This window comes from Triticum urartu, chromosome 5 (assembly GCF_003073215.2).
Source record: "Triticum urartu cultivar G1812 chromosome 5, Tu2.1, whole genome shotgun sequence".
Taxonomy (NCBI): Eukaryota; Viridiplantae; Streptophyta; class Magnoliopsida; order Poales; family Poaceae; genus Triticum; species Triticum urartu.
Genome location: NC_053026.1, coordinates 296,350,407 through 296,367,201, shown reverse-complemented (window position 1 = coordinate 296,367,201; position 16,795 = coordinate 296,350,407). Strand labels below are relative to the sequence as shown.

The window sequence follows — 16,795 nt, the reverse complement described above, 5'->3', positions numbered from 1 at the left end:
TTGGTGTTTGCGTTGAGCATGAATATGATTTGATCATGTTTATTGCAATACGGTTATTCATTTAAGTAAGAAAATAAATTGTTGTTCTGTTTACATATATGGTTACACACCCAATGAAAATGGTTCGTTGGATCTCGATCATAGTGATACACATATTCATTGAAACCAAAAGATGCAAAGTTAATAATGATAGTGCAACTTATTTGTGGCACTGCCGTTTAGGTCATATTGGTGTAAAGCGCATGAAGAAAAATCCATGCTGATGGGATTTTGGAATCACTTGATTATGAATTAGTTGATGCTTGCGAACCATGCCTCATGGGCAAGATGACTAAGACTCCGTTCTCCAGAACAATGGAGCGAGCAACAGATTTGTTGGAAATCATACATACTGATGTATGTGGTCCGATGAATATTGAGGCTCGTGGCAGGTATCATTATTTTCTGATCTTCACAGATGATTTGAGCAGATATGAGTATATCTACTTGATGAAACACAAGTCTGAAATATTTGAAAAGTTCAAAGAATTTCAGAGTGAAGTGGAGAATCATCCTAAGAAAAATAAAAGTTTCTACGATATGATCGCAGAAGTAAAATATTTGAGTTACAAGTTTGGCCTTCGGTTAAAAACAATGTGAAATAGTTTCACTACTCACGCCACCTAGAACACCACGGTGTAATGGTGTGTCCAAATGTCATAACCGTACTTTATTAGATATGGTGCGATCTATGATGTCTCTTACCGATCTACCACTATCATTTTGGGGTTATGCATTAGAGACAGCTACATTCACGTTAAATAGGGCACCATCTAAATCCGTTGAGATGACACTGTATGAACTGTGGTTTGGCAAGAAACCAAAGTTGTCGTTTCTTGAAGTTTGGGGTTGCAATGCTTATAAGAAAAAGTTCCATCCTGATAAGCTCAAACCCAAATCGAAGAAATGTGTCTTCATAGGATACCCAAAGAAGACAGTTGGGTACACCTTCTATCACAGATCCGAAGGCAAGGCATTCGTTGCTAAGAATGGATCCTTTCTAGAGAAGGAGTTTCTCTCGAAAAAAGTGAGTGGGAGGAAAGTAGAACTTGATGAGGTAACTATACCTGCTCCCTTATTGGAAAGTAGTACATAACAGAAACCGGTTTCTGTGACACCTACACCAATTAGTGAGGAAGCTAATGATGATGATCATGAAACTTCAGAACAAGTTACTACTGAACATCGTAGATCAACCAGAGTAAGATCCGCACCAGAGTGGTACGGTAATCATGTTCTGGAAGTCATGCTACTAGATCATGATGAACCTGCGAACTATGAAGAAGCGATGGTGAGCCCAGATTCCGCAAAATGGCTTGAAGCCATGAAATCTGAGATGGGATCCATGTATGAGAACAAAGTGTGGACTTTGGTTGACTTGCCCAAAGATCGGCAAGCAATTGAGAATAAATGGATCTTCAAGAGGAAGACGGACGCTGATAGTAGTGTTACTATCTACAAAGCTAGAATTGTCGCAAAAAGGTTTTAGACAAGTTCAAGATGTTGACTACGATGAGAGTTTCTCACTCATATCTATGCTTAAGTCTATCCAAATCATGTTAGCAATTGCCGCATTTTATGAAATCTGGCAAATGGATAAACAAAGCTGCATTCCTTAATGGATTTCTTAAAAAGAGTTGTATATGATGCAACCAGAAGCTTTTGTCAATCCTAAAAGTGTTAACAAAATATGCAAGCTCCAGCGATCCATCTGTGGACTGGTGCAAGCATCTCGGAGTTGGAATATGCGCTTTGATGAGATGATCAAAGTATATAGTTTTATACAGACTTGTGGTGAAGCCTGTATTTACAAGAAAGTGAGTGGGAGCACTACAACATTTCTGACAAGTATATGTGAATGACATATTATTGATTGGAAATAATGTAGAATTATTCTGCAAAGCATAAAGGAGTGTTTGAAAGAAGTTTTTCAAAGAAAGACCTCAACGAAGCTGCTTACATATTAAGCATCAAGATCTATAGTGATAGATCAAGACGCTTGATAAGTTTTTTCAATGAGTACATACCTTGACAAGATTTTGAAGTAGTTTAAAATGGAACAGTCAAAGAAAGAGTTCTTGCCTATGTTGCAAGGTGTGAAATTGAGTAAGACTCAAAGCCAGACCACGGCAGAAGATAGAAAGAGAATGAAAGTCATTCCCTATGCCTCAGCCATAGATTCTATAAAGTATGCCATGCTGTGTACCAGATCTGTTGTATACCCTACACTGTGTTAAGCGAGGGAATACAATAATGATCTAGGAAGTAGATCACTGGACAGCGGTCAAAATTATCCTTAGTGAAATAAGGATATGTTCCTCGATTATGGACATAACAAAAGGTTCATCGTAAAGGGTTACGTCGATACAAATTATTGACACCGATCTGGATGACTCTAAGTCTCGATCTAGATACATATTGAAAGTGGGAGCAATTAGCTAGAGTAGCTCCGTGTAGAGCATTGTTGACATAGATATTTGCAAAATACTTACGGATCTGAATATAACAGACTCGTTGACTAAAATTGTCTCACAAGCAAAACATGATCACACCTTAGTACTCTTTGGGTGTTAATCACATAGCGATGTGAACTAGATTACTGACTCTAGTAAACCCTTTGGGTGTTGGTCACATATCGATGTGAACTATGGGTGTTAACCACATAAAGATGTGAACTATTGATGTTAGATCACATGGCGATGTGAACTAGATTATTGACTCTAGTGCAAGTGGGAGACTGAAGGAAATATGCCCTAGAGGCAATAATAAAGTTATTATTTATTTCCTTATTTCATGATAAATGTTTATTATTCATGCTAGAATTGTATTAACCGGAAACATAATACTTGTGTGAATACATAGACAAACTAAACGTCACTAGTATGCCTCTACTTGACTAGCTCGTTGATCGAAGATGGTTATGTTTCCTAACCATAGACATGTGTTGTCATTTGATTAACGGGATCACATCATTAGGAGAATGATGTGATTGACATGACCCATTCCATTAGCTTAGCACCCGATCGTTTAGTATGTTGCTATTGCTTTCTTCATGACTTATACATGTTCCTATGACTATGAGATTATGCAACTCCCGTTTGCCGGAGGAACACTTTGTGTGCTACCAAACGTCACAACGGAACTGGGTGATTATAAAGGAGCTCTACAGGTGTCTCCAAAGGTACATGTTGGGTTGGCGTATTTCGAGATTAGGATTTGTCACTCCGATTGTCGGAGAGGTATCTCTGGGCCCTCTCGGTAATGCACATCACATAAGCCTTGCAAGCATTGCAACTAATGAGTTAGTTGCGAGATGATGTATTACGAAACGAGTAAAGAGACTTGCCGGTAACGAGATTGAACTAGGTATTGAGATACCGATGATCGAATCTCGGGCAAGTAACATACCGATGACAAAGGGAACAACGTATGTTGTTATGCGGTCTGACCGATAAAGATCTTCGTAGAATATGTGGGAGCCAATATGAGCATCCAGGTTCCGCTATTGGTTATTGACTGGAGACGTGTCTCGGTCATGTCTACATTATTATCGAACCCGTAGGGTCCGCACGCTTAAGGTTTCGATGACAGTTATATTAGGAGTTTACGAGTTTTGATGTACCGAAGGAGTTCTGAGTCCCGGATGAGATCGGGGACATGACGAGGAGTCTCGAAATGGTCGAGACGTAAAGATCGATATATTGGACGACTATATTCGGACATCGGAAAGGTTCCGAGTGGTTCGGGTATTTTTCGGAGTACTGGAGAGTTACGGGAATACAGGGGAAGAAGTATATGGGCCTTATTGGGCTTTAGGGGAGAGGGAGAGGCAGGCTGCGCGCCCCCCCATTTACTAGTCTGAATTGGACTAGGGGGAGGGGCGGCGCCCCCTCCTTCCTTCTCTTCCCTCTTCCCCTTCCTTGTCTCCTACTCCTACTACTTGGAAGGACTCCTAGTTGTACTAGGAAAGGGGGAATCCTACTCCCGGTGGGAGTAGGACTCCCCTAGGGCGCACCATAGAGAGGGCCGGCCCTCCCCTCCTCCACTCCTTTATATACGGGGGCAGGGGGCACCCCATAGAGACAAGTTGATCTTCGTGATCGTTCTCTTAGCCGTGTGCGGTGCCCCCCTCCACCATAATCCTCGATAATATTGTAGCGGTGCTCAGGCGAAGCCCTGCGATGGTAGAACATCAAGATCGTCACCACGTCATCGTGCTGACAGAACTCTTCCCCGACACTTTGCTGGATTGGAGTCCGGGGATCGTCATCGAGCTGAACGTGTGCTAGAACTCGGAGGTGTCGTAGTTTCGGTGCTTGATCGGTCGGGCCGTGAAGACGTACGACTACATCAACCGCGTTGTGCTAACGCTTCCGCTTTCGGTCTACGAGGGTACGTAGACAACACTCTCCCCTCTCGTTTCTATGCATCACCATGATCTTGCGTGTGCGTAGGAAATTTTTGAAATTACTACGTTCCCCAACAACAAGCCCAACGGAAAGAATAGTGTCAAACACAATACCGACTTTAAGAAGAAGGGTAATAAGACCTTCAAGAAGAACAAGAAGGATGGGGGCTGCTTTACTTGTGGTTCGGTTGAACATTGGGCCAACAAGTGCCCAAACAAGTTTAAGAAGTCAAGACAGGACTCCAAGTCTGTCAACATGATTATGGGCAACAATGAGAATGGTGCATCTCGGTACGATAATTTATTTACTGTTTTTTAGTGTTTCAGCCCACCGATTGGTGGGTGGACACAGGTGCAGGTGTTCATGTGTGTGCTGACATTTCATTGTTCACTTCTTACCAGGTCACAGGACACAGGTCCGTATTGATGGGGGGTGGTGCGAGTGCTTCCGTTCATGGTGTTGGCACGGTCGATCTGAAGTGTACTTCGGGAAGGATCGTGCAGCTGAAGAACGTGCAGCATGTCCCCGCCATCAAGAAGAACCTCGTTGGTGGGTCCCTTCTATGTAGAGAAGGGTTTAAGTTGGTCTTCGAGTCTAATATATTAGTTGTTACTAAATATGGACTATTTGTTGGAAAAGGTTATGAGAGCGGAGGGATGTTCCGCCTTTCCCTCGTAGATTTTTGTAATAAAGTCGTGAACCATATTCATTTGAGTGCTAATGAACCTGAAGTTTGGCATTCACGTCTTTGTCACATTAGTTTCGGTGTTATGACGCGGCTAGCTAAGTTGGATTTAATCCTGAGTTTCACTTTAGCCAAAGGTTATAAGTGCCTTTCATGTGTGCAAGCTAAGCAACCTTGCAAGCCTCACAAGGCCGCGGAGGAGAGACACTTGGCACCATTAGAACTCATACATTCTGATCTTTGTGAGATGAATGGTGTGTTGACTAAAGGTGGAAAGAAATAGTTCATGACATTGATAGATGATTCCACTAGATTTTGCTATGTGTATCTGTTAAATACTAAAGATTAGGCTCTACACTACTTTAAAATCTATAAGGCAGACATTGAGAATCAACTTGAAAAGAAAATTAAACGAGTCTGATCAGATCGTGGTGGAGAGTACTTCTCGAGTGAGTTTGATTTCTTTTGTGTGGAACACGACATTATTCATGAGAGGACGCCTCCCTATTCACCCCAGTCAAACGGGGTTGCCGAGCAGAAAAACCATACTCTAACTGATTTGGTTAACGCCAAGTTAGATACACCGGGTTTATCCAAGGCATGGTGGGGGGAGGCTATATTGACGACATGTCATGTCCTGAATGAAGTTCCAACAAATGATAATGAGATCACTCCCTATGAGAAATGGGCAAAGAGAAGGACAACACTCTCGTACTTGCGTACTTGGGGTTGTTTGGCAAAAGTCAATGTGCAGATCCCCGAAAAGCGTAAGCTTGGACCAAAAACTGTGGACTGCGTTAATTTGGGCTACGCTAAGAACAATGTTGGCTATAGATTTCTAGTAGTGAAATCTGAGGTACCTGACCAGAAGGTCGGTACAATTATGGAGTCTAAGGATGCTACATTCTTCAAGGATATTTTTCCTATGAGAGATATGCAAAGCACTTCTAGACAGGAATCCGAGGACACACCTAAGCCTGCCGTTCCTATGAAATATTATGAACAAACACATGATGAAAATCCTGAGGAGGATGACGAGGAAACCCTTGGCAGGGGTAAGAGACAAAATACTGCAAAGACCTTTGGTGATGATTTCTTCGTGTACTTCGTGGATGATACTCCCACTTCTATTTCAGAAGCGTATGCCTCTCCAGAAGCTGATTACTGGAAGGATGCAGTTCGTAACGAGATGGATTCCATCATGGCTAACGGGACATGGGATATCACCGAATGTCCCTATGGTTGCAAACCATCATGATGTAAGTGGGTGTTCAAAAAGAAGCTTAGGCCTGATGGTACGATTGAAAAGTACAAGGCTAGGCTTGTGGCCAAGGGCTATGACCAGAAAGAAGAGAAAGATTTCTTAGATACTTATTCACCTGTGGCCAGACTGACCACCATTCGAGTATTACTGTCGTTGGCGGCCTCACATGGTCTTCTCTTCCACCAGATGGATGTTAAGGTGGCTTTTTTGAATGGAGAGCTAAACGAGGAAATCTACATGCAATAGCCAGATGGCTTTGTGATGGATGGTCAGGAGAGAAAGGTGTGTAGGTTGCTAAAATCTTTATATGGCCCGAAACAAGCACCTAAGCAATTGCATGACAGATTTAATACAACTCTGACATTTGTTGGCTTCGTTATTAATGAAGCTGCCAAATGTGTATACTATCGCCATCGTGGGGGCGTAGGAGTTATACTGTGCTAGTATGTTGATGACATACAGATATTCGGAACCAACCTGAAAGTCATTGAGGAGTTCAAGTCGTTTCTATCTCAGAACTTTGAGATGAAAGACCTTGGTGTGGCTGATGTTATCTTGAACATCAAGCTACTGAGAGATGATGTCGTTGGGATTACACTTCTACAATCCCATTATGTTGAGAAGGTGTTGAGTTGTTTTGGATATTCGGACAACACACCATCTCAAACACCATATGATCCTAGCGTGTCGATTCAAAAATTCGAAGGCACGGCTAAAGATCAATTGAGATACTCTCAAATTGCTGGTTCACTCATGTACCTAGCGAGCGCAACGAGGCCTAACATCACATTTGTTGTGAGCAAACTGAGCCGATTTGTTTCCAAACCTGGTGATGTACATTGACATGCTATTGAAAGAGTTATGTGTTATCTGAAAGGTACTATGAACTATGGACTTCACTATACCAGATACCCGTCAGTACTTGAAGGGTACAGTGATGCGAATTGGATCTCTGATGCTGATGAGATGAGGCTACAACTGGGTATATGTTTACTCTTGGAGGTCGCGCTGTTTCCTGGAAGTTTTGCAAGAAAACGATCTTAACAAGATCGACAATGGAAGCAGAATTAACAGCATTAGACACATTTGGTGTCGAAGCAGGATGGCTTCGAGATCTTTTGATGGACTTGCCATTGGTTGATAAACCGATTCTGGCTATCCTTATGAACTATGACAATCAGACTGTCATCACCAAGGTGAAGAGTTCAAAGGACAACATGAAGTCCAACAAACACATAAGAATGGGATTAAAAGCTGTTAGAAAATTAAGAAACTCTGGAGTGATAGCGTTGGAGTATGTCCATACGGCTAAGAATCTGGCAGATCCCTTTACAAAAGGGCTAGCACGTGTTGTGATAGATAGTGCATCGAGGGGGATGGGTATGAGACCCACATGAGTTGCCATGGTGGTAACCCAACCTATGTGATCGGAGATCCCGTGAAGTAGGACCTGGGAAAACAAGCCAGTGGCGAACTGAGGAGAGTAACTATACTAGCCCACTCCGTTGGAGATGCAATACTCTCAATACTGTATGGTAGGATGATTATTGTCTTAATGTGTTCCAAAGCTTATGTAAGCAAGATGCTATCCTACAGAGCGATATTTGGAGGAACACACCTATATGAGCCCGACTGCTGGTCACGGTCTATGAGATTGGGGTGATTTTGAAGGAAATATGCCCGAGAGGCAATAATAAAGTTGTTATTTTATATTTCCTTATTCATGATAAAAGTTTATTATTCATGCTAGAATTGTATTGATCGGAAATTTAAATACATGTGTGAATACATAAACAAATACCGTGTCCCTACTGAGCCTCTACTAGACTAGCTCGTTGATCAAAGATGGTTAAGGTTTCCTAACCATAGACATGTGTTGTCATTTGATAACGGGATCACATCATTAGGAGAATGATGTGATGGACAAGACCCATCCGTTAGCTTAGCATATTGATCGTTCAGTTTATTGCTATTGCTTTCTTCATGTCAAATACATATTCCTTTGACTATGAGATTATGCAACTCCTGGATACTGGAGGAATACCTTGTGTGCTATCAAACGTCACAACGTAACTGGGTGATCATTAAGATTTTCTACACGTATCTCCGAAGGTGTTTGTTGAGTTAGGCCGATAGAGCAAGGCTTTTGTTAATTGCAATTCCTCTCATTATCAATCAACATGAACATTTCCTTATATCCGAATTATTTCTTGAAATTTGTTAACAACTTTGAAATTTCAAATTATGTATAAAAATTTTGTGAACATGCACACTTTTTCCAAAATTGTTAATAAATTCCCAAATATTGATGTTGTACACAGATTGCAAGCCACATACTTTCTGTAACGTTTATCAAAATTTTTAAACAGAAATAGTTTGCATTTATGAACAAAATTCAAAATTGAATTTTTTTGAAATTCCTAAACATTTATATAATTTGTAAAAAATATTTGAAAACAATAACATTTTTTGGTATTCCAAAAATATTTAAAATTTTAAAACAGGCTTTAAAATGAATAATAAAGTTCAAAAATAAAAATGAAATTAAAGAAAAACAAAAAAATATAATAGAAAAAAATGCGCTTAGGCCTTGCCCAACCGGGCGACTGCATCGCTTCCATCGGGTATCTGTTGGGCCGGGCCAAGCATTCACTGATTTGTAAAAATTTCATCAATTCTGAAAAATAATGTTTATAATTTTTTTAAATTACGGGCTTCTTAAAAATGTTTGTAAAAGTTGAAAAGAGTTCCTGGGTATGGAAAAAAGTTCATGAATTTGAGAACAATGTTTGCAAATTTAAGAAAATCTTCACTAATTTAAATGGAAAAAAGTTCGAGTAGGCCGTTTGGGTTGGGCGGCTGGTTCTGTCTCACGTTACCTTTTTATAAATGGACCAGGTTCTTTCTAGGGCCTTGTATCACCATTCCAAGGCACCATGCAAGTTTTTTGCTTTCAACAATTCTGCATTTTCAAATAATGTTCGTGCTTTCAAAATGTGTTTGGAATTTAGAAAACAATCCTGTATTCATTTTTTACACAAACACACAAGATGTTCACGTAAATTCAAAATAAATTGGTTTTAAAATTTTGTTCATATTTTCTGATTTTTACTTGAAATTTCAAATTTCGTAGTGTGTGCCAAGATCACTACAGAGGTAGTATGTGCCAAGATGAAGCATCAACGATGCGAGTCTTTCCTAAGGACAAAACACTTGAAAACAAGAAAATTCATGTCTTATATCTGACTATCCATGAAATATACATTTAGTGCCATGAGATGCCTCCACTATAATCCGCACCATTAATGTTTGATCTGTTGGCCTAGAATAGTTTTTCTATTCTTGCACCACATGTACAGATTATATGCTAGTCACTCCCAATAAATCGAAGCTACAAGGGACACAACTACAAAAAACTGAAAAAGATACACAATAATGTATCCTAATACGGTAATATCTAATTTCCTCTATATGACTAAACGAGACAATACGACACACCCTCTTTGCACTCTGTATATCATCACTCAATCTATCTATAGGCAGTAATGCCCAAGAAAAGGCAAATGAACCGAGCCAATCCACAAGCACCCGTCCCTTTCCTCCAGTTCACTGATGGATCCAAACATCTTCCTCGCCGCGTCATGCACGATTACCTCTTCCAACACCTTCCCCTCCTCGCTGACCCTCAACGCAATCACCTGACTTCCAAACCGGCTCAGGAACGCCATGACACGCTGCACGCGTTGGGGTGGCAGCTTCATGACCAACCTCCTCAACCACGGGAAAGAGGTGGACCACTCGGCGATCTTACCTCGCTTGCCATGGAGGCCGACCCAGAAGCCGCCTCTCGGGCTCGCCTTGATGTTGTCTGGGAAGCCCGGTAGTTGCACGAGTTCCTCGAGGGTTGAGGCCTTGGGTGTCTTGAGCCAGTATCGGTGGATCTTGCAAGTTGTGGTCTCGGCGAGGAGAAGGTGGGATCCGTCTTCACTCATGAGAAGGCCGTTGGGGAATGCCAGGCCGTCGACCAAGACTTGAACCTCCTTGGTGTTAGGGTCATATTTGAGCAATCTGCCAGTGGCGTCACCGGATATGACAATGTTCAAGAACTGCCTGCAAATGAAATACAAGCCTCACTCGTTAGGTTAACTAGTAGTACTACAAATAACGATGCTTGTGTGTTTGGAATGTGAGAATTTGTCCTGATTCGTGCGGATATTCATGCACTTAAAATATGCCTAAAACTTCACCAAAGTAAGCAGAAGAACTGAAGGGGATGGCGTTACCTTCTGTGGAACCTCGTGCTGGTCTCGGTGAAGTAGACAACTCCAGTTTCCTGGTCAATCTCGACGCCGTTGGCGAAGCTGAAGGGGCTCCCAGGCTGTCCAGGCCCAATCAGCCTTGAAACGTTATCCCCGGGGCTGACCACTCTCAGCCCAAAATAAGAATCTGCGACGTACAACTCCCCAGTTTTATTGTTGAACTTGAGGCCCAGCGGGCGCCCACACTCGTGCTCCTTCATCGGGTCCTGGGATCCTCTGCAACTATCCAATCTGCAGACCACACAATTGATCAGCTTTAGTCAAACCAAATATGCTTAGCGTTAGCTATCTCGCCTTGATGTTAAGTAAATGCGGATGATGTTGATACTCAGCACTATTTCGCTTTCTCTAGGCCCATAAACTTTAATTTAGTGCTGCATTAGGAGCAGCAAAAAAAAATGATCATCCCGAGAAGATCGGCGTAGTTAAGATGTCAAAGTTCATTCGTGTAGTAGGGCATGTACAATGGTTGATAAGACAATCTTATCTTAAGTCTTGCATGTAATTTAGATATGACAAAAAAGCATGTTCTACAATGGGTCATCTCTTAGCCTTATCTCCAATAACTAGCTATTCCTAAAAATATGGTGAGACATATTATGCTAAGAGATCACCTCTTGCCTTCTCTTAAATAAGAGAAGACAAGCTTTTTTTTATAATTTCTCTCTCCTCCAGCTCATCATTTATCCTACATGGCATTGCTAAGATAGAACCATTGTACATGCCCGTAGTTCCTTTCTGACAAAATAAAAACGAGTTTCTCTCTGACGGTTGCAAGTTGCAACTAACCTGAAATTTAAAGGTTGTCGTGTTGTTACTCGTCCCCTACATTCTCATCAGAATGCAAACATACCAGACTACAGTACTACACACGTGATACACACGCAGTACTTTGTTGTTCTACCAGTCATGATTTATGGGGGTACGCTAGCTATCTGAATTTCTGACATGATCGGATCAAGATGTTGCTTAAAAGCAGTGTAGATAAATCGTTTTATTGTTATAAGAAGATATTTCCAAATTCAGGAGAAGTGTATAATTTCAAGGGATGTGATCGTCTGTTTTTGCTTTCTTGTCAGAAATGACATTTTGGATTCTCTGCAGGTACAATTCTCTGTGTATCTACGTTAATCGCCTCTGGCCTCCATTTTTGAAAAGAAAATTCGCATGTGATCCACGATATAGTAGGAGCATCTATCTGTCCTGTCAGTAGTCAGTCGCCCCGGGAAAAATCTGGATCCAATTGGTAGTTTGCCACGGGTGTCGGAGACAGGACAGGGAGGGTAGCTACGTCAGACGGTGATTGCCTTTTTGCCTTGTGGTGAAGAAGATAACAACAGTGCAGCATTTGGTTGCTTGTCCGCGCGTGGAGCCATCCACAATTCTGTCTCCGGCGGGTAGCGCGGCAAAAGCAGGAGCAGCCATACTGTGACGTGACACCATTACCAAACGATTTAGCTAACCAGCGGTTCTAATTAATCGTAGTCGCCGTAGTAGTACGTAGTACAACGTCGGTTTCCGATCGAGCGGCGTGCCGTCCGTCAATCAGAGAGTTAATTATAGTCGAAGGAATGAACTGACACCTCTACTGAGTTGATCAGAACTGGATCGCGCAAAGCACCATCACTGAACTGCTAATTCGTCTACTTTGAGGAGGATCATGCAACCCATGCAGATGCAGTATGGAATCGGAGAAGCAAGGAGACACGGTAGTGCGAAGGCTTACAGCTCTGGCGCGGCGGCGGAGGAGTGGTCGACCCAGCGGCCCTCCTCCGGGAGCCACCGGATGACCCTCCCGTCCGACACGCCCGCGTAGGGGCCCTCGCCGCCCACGCCGAACGCCACGCTCTCCGGCCCCGCGGCGCCGCCGTCCACGGGGATCAGCTCCACGTCGCGTATCTCCACCACCTCCCGCACGTCGCCGTGCAGTGGCGATGACGACAGGAGCGCCGCCGCCAGCGCCAGCGCCACGGCGACCGCCACGAGCCTGCAGCTGACGGTCATCATGTGGTCGCGAGCCACGTACGCGGCGATACCACGATCGATGGAACGCGGGGGAATATAGATGACGCCGGGCGACAAGGGCTTATATATGGCCGCCTGACACGGCGACGGCCACGCTAGTTTGAACGGATTTAAAGGGAAGGGATGAGACCTGGAGTCCTACGCGTCGTATTCGTACACGATGCAGTATAGTATGTCTGGTGCTCTGGTCTCGTCTCGTCGTCTTTCGTGTATGGCACTCCCTTGGCAGGTGGGACGGACGGTGGTCACGGTGCCCAGATTCCTAGAGGAGACGACGAGACTTCGGTGGCGCGCACGTCACTTATCCCCGGAGACGCGGGGAGCACACACGCATGACACACACCCAAACCCATGTCACTTTCGTGCAATTGAGTAAAGTCTGATTTAATCCTGAGGTCGGAAAGCTCGCCCGTAAATGAATCCTCACCTTCAAATCTCTCTAAATAGGCTTTAGTCCCATTTTATATAAAAAGCAACAACCATAAAAGTACAAAGGCGGATAATGCAAGATGATGGTGTAGCCCTCTTATAAAGCCGATCCCATGATGATCAGATAACGCAGAACGCACGCGACCACGCTACCGGCAAAGAGCACACCAAGATCTGAACACAGCCCACGTGATGACCTAGCACACCTAAGATCCACGACAATGCCCCCAAGAGACCACTACCGAGTCCACAGTGGACAAAGGTCTTCACCCTTAGCCCTGACACGAAGAGAAGAACCACGACGACGTCTTCAAGAAGAGCGTGACACCCATAGTCTTTCGCTCGGCAAGTCACCCGTTCCACAACGAGTCAGCCAGGACGAAAGTGACCAGGTCAGATCCCAAGATCCGGACCAGGGCGTCACCCGAGGACAGAGAGCGTGCGCGAGCCACCCACCGCAACACCTCTCGCCGCCCACACAAACCAGAAGGAGAACCACCACCGCCGCGATGATGCCCGCCGGAGAGCAACCATGCGCACCGCCATCTGAGGCCGCCGCCCCGGCATCCCTGTCGCCATACACCATACACCGCTCATTTCATAATGCACTCAACCACAATAGGAAAAGCAGAGGCACCCCATCTACTCCTAGCCTGACATCAGTCACCGAGTCTGGGTAGGCACCTTCATCGTAGGAGGCACCCACGCCCGCATCTCCAGCCAATCCCGATGGACCGGGGAGGGGGGGAGGGGGGGGGGACACAACTTCATGATTGCCGACGACCGTCGACAAGCAAGCCCCAAGCCCTCGGCCCAAGCGAGCTCGCACGACGCCTTGTCCGTGGTCACCGACGTGAATGCACGGACCGACGCAACGATACCACGACCGCCACCATCGACCACCTTACCCACGAGGAGAGCACGAGCACCACCCGCGAGCAAAACCCTGGTCAAGTTTGACCTCACCTACCCGAAGCACAAGCTTCGATCCGCCCCGACCCCCTATCTGACCCGCCCGAGCACAAACCCAAGATCTGGACTTCCCCTGTTGTGCATGCGGCCGGCACCACCGGCACCCGCCCAACAACCCGCGCACCGTTGATACAAACCCCGAAGAAGGTGGTCGGCAGCATCACCATGCGCTGCCTGCCGAACCACGGTGCCGCATGCTGGTGCACCATTAGCATTGTCAGCTCCTGCATAGACCCGCTCCACCTTGTGATACCACCATGGATCCGGCCGACCCCGAGCTAGGCAGAGTCCCAGCCAAGCGTCGCCACCACGGATGGGAGCACCAGCACCCGCCCTCCCCACCAATGCCAAGGCAACACGTCGCACCACCACCACCCTCCAGGGCTACCGGATGGAACACTGGCGCCAACAACCACTACCATCGATCAGATCTGGGCAAGTGATGCCAGATCTGCCACCAGCTTGACCCCAACCCGTGCCCGGGTGGACAATAGTGAGGTGCCGCGCAACAGGGGCAGGGCCTCGCCGGACGGGCCACCACAACGCCTGAGGGAGGGAGCCGACACTAGTAGAAAATAGGGCTTTGGTTTGGGCCTGGCCAGCCCATTAGTCCCGGTTCAGTCACGAACCGGGACCCATGGGGGCATACGTCCCGGTTCGTGAGCCCAGGGGGCCGGCCGGGGCCTCATGGGCATTGGTCCCGGTTCGTATGGATCCATTTGCCCGGTTCCTGGCACGAATCAGGACCAATGGGCCTCGCTCCTGGCCCACATACATTGGTCCCGGTTTGTGGCAAGAACCGGGATAGAAGGGGGAGCTTTAGTCCCGGTTCCAGTCACGAACCGGGACAAATGAGTTGCCTATATATACCCCCTCGCCATAGCAGAGCACTCCACAGTGCTCTGTTTTTTCTGGCGGCGAGGGGAGGGCATTTGGGTGCTCTAGCTCACCTCCAATGCACATGAGGTGTTCGATGAAATGCCCAAGCCACGCTAGTTAAGTTTTCTTCTCTCGAAGCTCGATCTCCAAGCTCCATTTTCCCTGAGATTTGCATAGGTTTAGTGGTCCGTCACGTCCCGTCCCCGCCTTCACCGCCGTCGATCGCCCGCGCTGATCTCGTCGCCGGCACCACCGTGGTGAGCCTCTTGTTCTTATCTTCTTTCTGAAAGAAAAACAACTCTTACTTTAGATAGATACTTGTCTAATTTTCTTACTTTTGAAACACATAATTATATATAATGCACGCAGATGAACCGACAATGGATGTACAGTGACAGACACACCTCCGAGTACATTAAGGGCCTGCATAATTTTCTCGAAATGGCTGAGGCAAACAAGCAGAATGGTTTTATGTGTTGTCCATGCCCTATATGTGGGAATATGAAGTCTTACTCTGACCAGAAAATCCTTCACACCCACCTGCTTTATAAGGGTTTCATGCCACACTATAATGTTTGGACGAAGCACGGAGAAATAGGGGTTATGATGGAAGACAACGAAGAAGAAGATGACGATGAAAACTATGTGCCCCCTGAATACCGTGATGCTGCAACAGGGGAAGCTGCTGAAGATCAAGAGGAACCAGACGATGTGCCCAATGATGATGATCTCCGCCGGGTCATTGTTGATGCAAGGACATAGTGCAAAAGTCAAAAGGAGAAGCTGAAGTTCGATCCCATGTTAGAGGATCACAAAAAAGGTTGTGCCCCAATTGCGAAGATGGCAACACGAAGCTCGGTAGCGTACTGGAATTGCTGCAGTGGAAGGCAGAGAATGCTATGTGTGATAAAGGATTTGAGAAGCTACTGAAAATATTGAAGAAGAAGCTTCCAAATGATAATGAATTGTCAGACAGTACGTATGCAGCAAAGAAGGTCGTATGCCCTCTAGGATTGGAGGTGCTGAAGATACATGCATGCCCTAATGACTGCATCCTCTACCGCGGTGCGTACGAGGATTTGAACGCATGCCCGGTATGCGGTGCATTGTAGTATAAGATCAGACGAGATGACCCTGGTGATGTTGACGGCGAGCCCCCCAGGAAGAGGGTTCCTGCGAAGGTGATGTGGTATGCTCCTATAATACCATGGTTGAAACGTCTGTTCAGAAATGAAGAGCATGCCAAGTTGATGCGATGGCACAGAGAGGACCGTAAGAAAGATGGGAAGTTGAGAGCACCCGCTGATGGGTCGCAGTGGAGAAAAATCAAGAGAAAGTACTGGTCTGAGTTTGCAGGTGACCCGAGGAACGTATGGTTTGGCTTAAGCGTGGATGGCATTAATCCTTTCGGGGAGCAGAGCAGCAATCACAACACCTGGCCCATGACTCTATGTATGTATAACCTTCCTCCTTGGATGTGCATGAAGCGAAAGTTCATTATGATGCCAGTTCTCATCCAAGGCCCTAAGCAACCCGGCAACGACATTGATGTGTACCTAAGACCATTAGTTGAAGAACTTTTACAGATGTGGAATGGAAACGGTGTACGTGTGTGGGATGAGCACAAGCATGAGGAATTTAACCTGCACGTGTTGCTGTTTGTAACCATCCACAACTGGCCCGCTCTCAGTAACCTTTCAGGACAGACAAACAAGGGATACCACGCATGCACGCACTATTTAGCTGACACCGAAAGTATATACCTGGACAAATG

At 45.2% G+C, this 16,795-nt stretch overlaps 1 protein-coding gene across 1 annotated transcript; it reads right to left on the bottom strand.

Moving 5' to 3' along the window:
* Positions 1–9,610: 9,610 nt before the first annotated feature.
* On the bottom strand, positions 9,611–12,870 carry LOC125508675 (protein STRICTOSIDINE SYNTHASE-LIKE 10-like). Its single transcript, XM_048673441.1, has 3 exons — positions 12,443–12,870; positions 10,681–10,947; positions 9,611–10,507 (listed from the first exon to the last, which is right to left on the bottom strand). Exons 1-3 carry the CDS (start codon positions 12,721–12,723, stop codon positions 9,931–9,933), a joined length of 1,125 nt encoding a protein of 374 aa, XP_048529398.1. The 5' UTR covers positions 12,724–12,870; the 3' UTR covers positions 9,611–9,930.
* Between the last annotated feature and the right edge of the window lie 3,925 nt (positions 12,871–16,795).